At 29.7% G+C, this 2,579-nt stretch overlaps 1 protein-coding gene across 1 annotated transcript; it reads left to right on the top strand.

The window, feature by feature from the left end:
* Nucleotides 1–1,709: 1,709 nt before the first annotated feature.
* On the top strand, nt 1,710–2,579 carry LOC136083170 (uncharacterized). The gene has a single exon (XM_065802576.1). It carries the CDS (start codon nt 1,710–1,712, stop codon nt 2,577–2,579), a length of 870 nt encoding a protein of 289 aa, XP_065658648.1.

Raw genomic sequence — 2,579 nt, 5'->3', positions numbered from 1 at the left:
ATAAATTAAGTCGTTTTGTTTGTTTACTTTGTTTACTTAACACATAAGTTATAATTTAAATTTTATTAATAAAATAAAAACAGATAAGGAAAACTAGCGTTTAATTTAAATTTAAATTATTTACTTCATTGGATTTTAGCATTATGAAAAGGCAATATTTAAGCGGAGCTGAAAATAGAAAATTACATGAAAAGAAGATGAAGGAAGTTGCAAAAGGACAAATGTCATTGCTAGGATTTATTGACAAACCATCGACATCAACTTCAACATCTTTAACGTTACCAGAATTAAATTATGGTGGTAATGAAAGAAGGCGACAAATCCAAATGCAATGCTAATGAACGAAGGGAATTCTAATGCATTGGAGGAAGAATCTATTCCTATTCCTATTGAATCTTGTTGTAAGTTTAACTACGACACTTTTAGTAATGATCCTGCCAACTGAAAATCCTCTGAGGAACTAATATCTTATTTCGTCGAAAAAGAATATATTCGACAAAAGGTGGAATTTCACAATGCATAATTTATAAACTCTACTGCGTAGGTAATCGAAAATAAACAGCGTTTTCTTTCAAAACCAATGTTTAAACATAAAATGATAAATTGCGAATAAGTAGATCGTACTAGGTTAATTTTTTCTCCAAAGACCAAAATATTGTATTGTGGCATTTGCAAATTATTTTCTCCTACATCAACTGAAATGTTAATAACAGGATTTAGTGATTGGAAAAATGCGACATCGCGATTGTTATCACATGAAAATAGTCATTTACATTATCGTTCCTTTCAGAGTTGGTCGATCAAAAAAGCAAGGTTAAAATTTTTGTAATTTATACGAATCTCAATGTGACTATTGGAAAAAAGTTTTGCAAACAATTATATATGTTATTTTATTTTCGAAAATGAACTGATTCACTTCCATGACTACGTAAACATTCATATTGGTCAGAACAAACCAAATGCAGAAGTAAACATTTTTGAAGTTTTTAAAGATAATCTATCTAAAAAACGTTATCCAAACGTGGCAAAAGACTTTTTCGCGGTTGCGAAATGCATCTTGGGTAATCAGGGCAAACAAACAACAAAGTTCGTTTTTTTAAATCAAGGGCTGAAGACCTACTTCCTATTATTTTAATTATCTAGCGCTTAGATTTATGGTTTGATGTTTTATGTTGTGAATTTTTTATTATTATATATAAATATAATATAATTATAAAATGCCAAACTACCGTTGCTGTGTTGCTGGTTGTAATAACGATTCTAAGTATCCGGATAGGTTACTCAAAAGAAGTCAAGTAACAGAGCTAAAATTTCATTATTTTCCTAAAAACTCTGAAAAAAGACATCAGTGAGTAAATCAAGTTGGAAAAGGTTTATTAAATTTTACAGTTTCTGATAATAAAGTGGTTTGCTCTAATCATTTTGAGTTTGGAAAACCTACTTTTGCTTCACCTATTCCAACTTTGTATTTGAATATTCGTAGTGCATATAAGGAATCTCCTACAAAAAGAAGAAAACTTAAAAAATTGGATCTTATTGTGGAATCATATTCAAACAGTTTCTCTACAAGTTTAGCTATAGAAAGTGAAATTTGTGATAAATCTATTCAGTGTAATGAACCAATATGAGGATCAATGATTTTTGCTAATTTAACTTGAGATTCTGATGTTCAATTTTTTACTGGCCTAGCAAATTCAAATATCTTTGAAATGTTATTTTCTTATTTGCAGAGGAAAGGAAATATAATACACTACTGGAAGGGTAAGAAAAATACAACTAAAGACTTATCTTTGCCAAGAGATTTAAAAACAATATCATTAAAATCTCTAACATTGCAGCAATTTCTTCTTGTAATGATGTGTTTACGCTTAGCTCTTTTAACTGAAGATCTTGCTCATCGTTTTATGATTTCTACTTCTGTAGTCAGTTCAGTATTTATAACATGGATAAAACTATTTTCTCTTGAGTTAAAATGGATTATACATTTTCCAAACAGAAATGTTATAAAAAGAAATTTACCAACCATGTTCAGAAAGTACTATCCAAAATGCTCTGTAATAATTGATTGTTCTGAACTCTTTATTGAAACACCGTCTAGTTTGGAGATAGCTGCAGCTTGTTGGTCAAATTATAAACACCATTATACTGTAAAATGTTTAGTTGGAATAACACTCAATGGTGCAGTTTCTTTTTTGTCTAATTGTTATGGTGGCAGAGCTAGTGATGTTTTCATAGTTAAAGATTGCGGATTTTTGAAGTATTTACAACCTGGTGATCAAGTTATTGCAGATAGAGGTTTCAAAATTAAAGATCTTCTAGCATTTTACCAGTGTTACATAGCTATTCCCCCATCAAAACATACAAATTTTCAGATGACATATAATGATGTACAGGAAACTTTAAAAATTGCAAATGTTAGAATTTATGTTGAGCAATCCAAAGGGCGTATGAAAAACTTTCGCATATTAAAAAATGAAATGCCAGTCACATTGTTGCCCTTATGTGATAATATTATTACAGTATGTGCCACATTAACAAACTTTATGCCCCCACTTTGCATTGATGAAAACAAAGCATAA

Source organism: Hydra vulgaris, chromosome 08 (assembly GCF_038396675.1).
Source record: "Hydra vulgaris chromosome 08, alternate assembly HydraT2T_AEP".
NCBI lineage: Eukaryota > Metazoa > Cnidaria > Hydrozoa > Anthoathecata > Hydridae > Hydra > Hydra vulgaris.
Note: the sequence above shows the minus strand (reverse complement) of the source record. Positions and strands in the feature narration are given on the sequence as shown.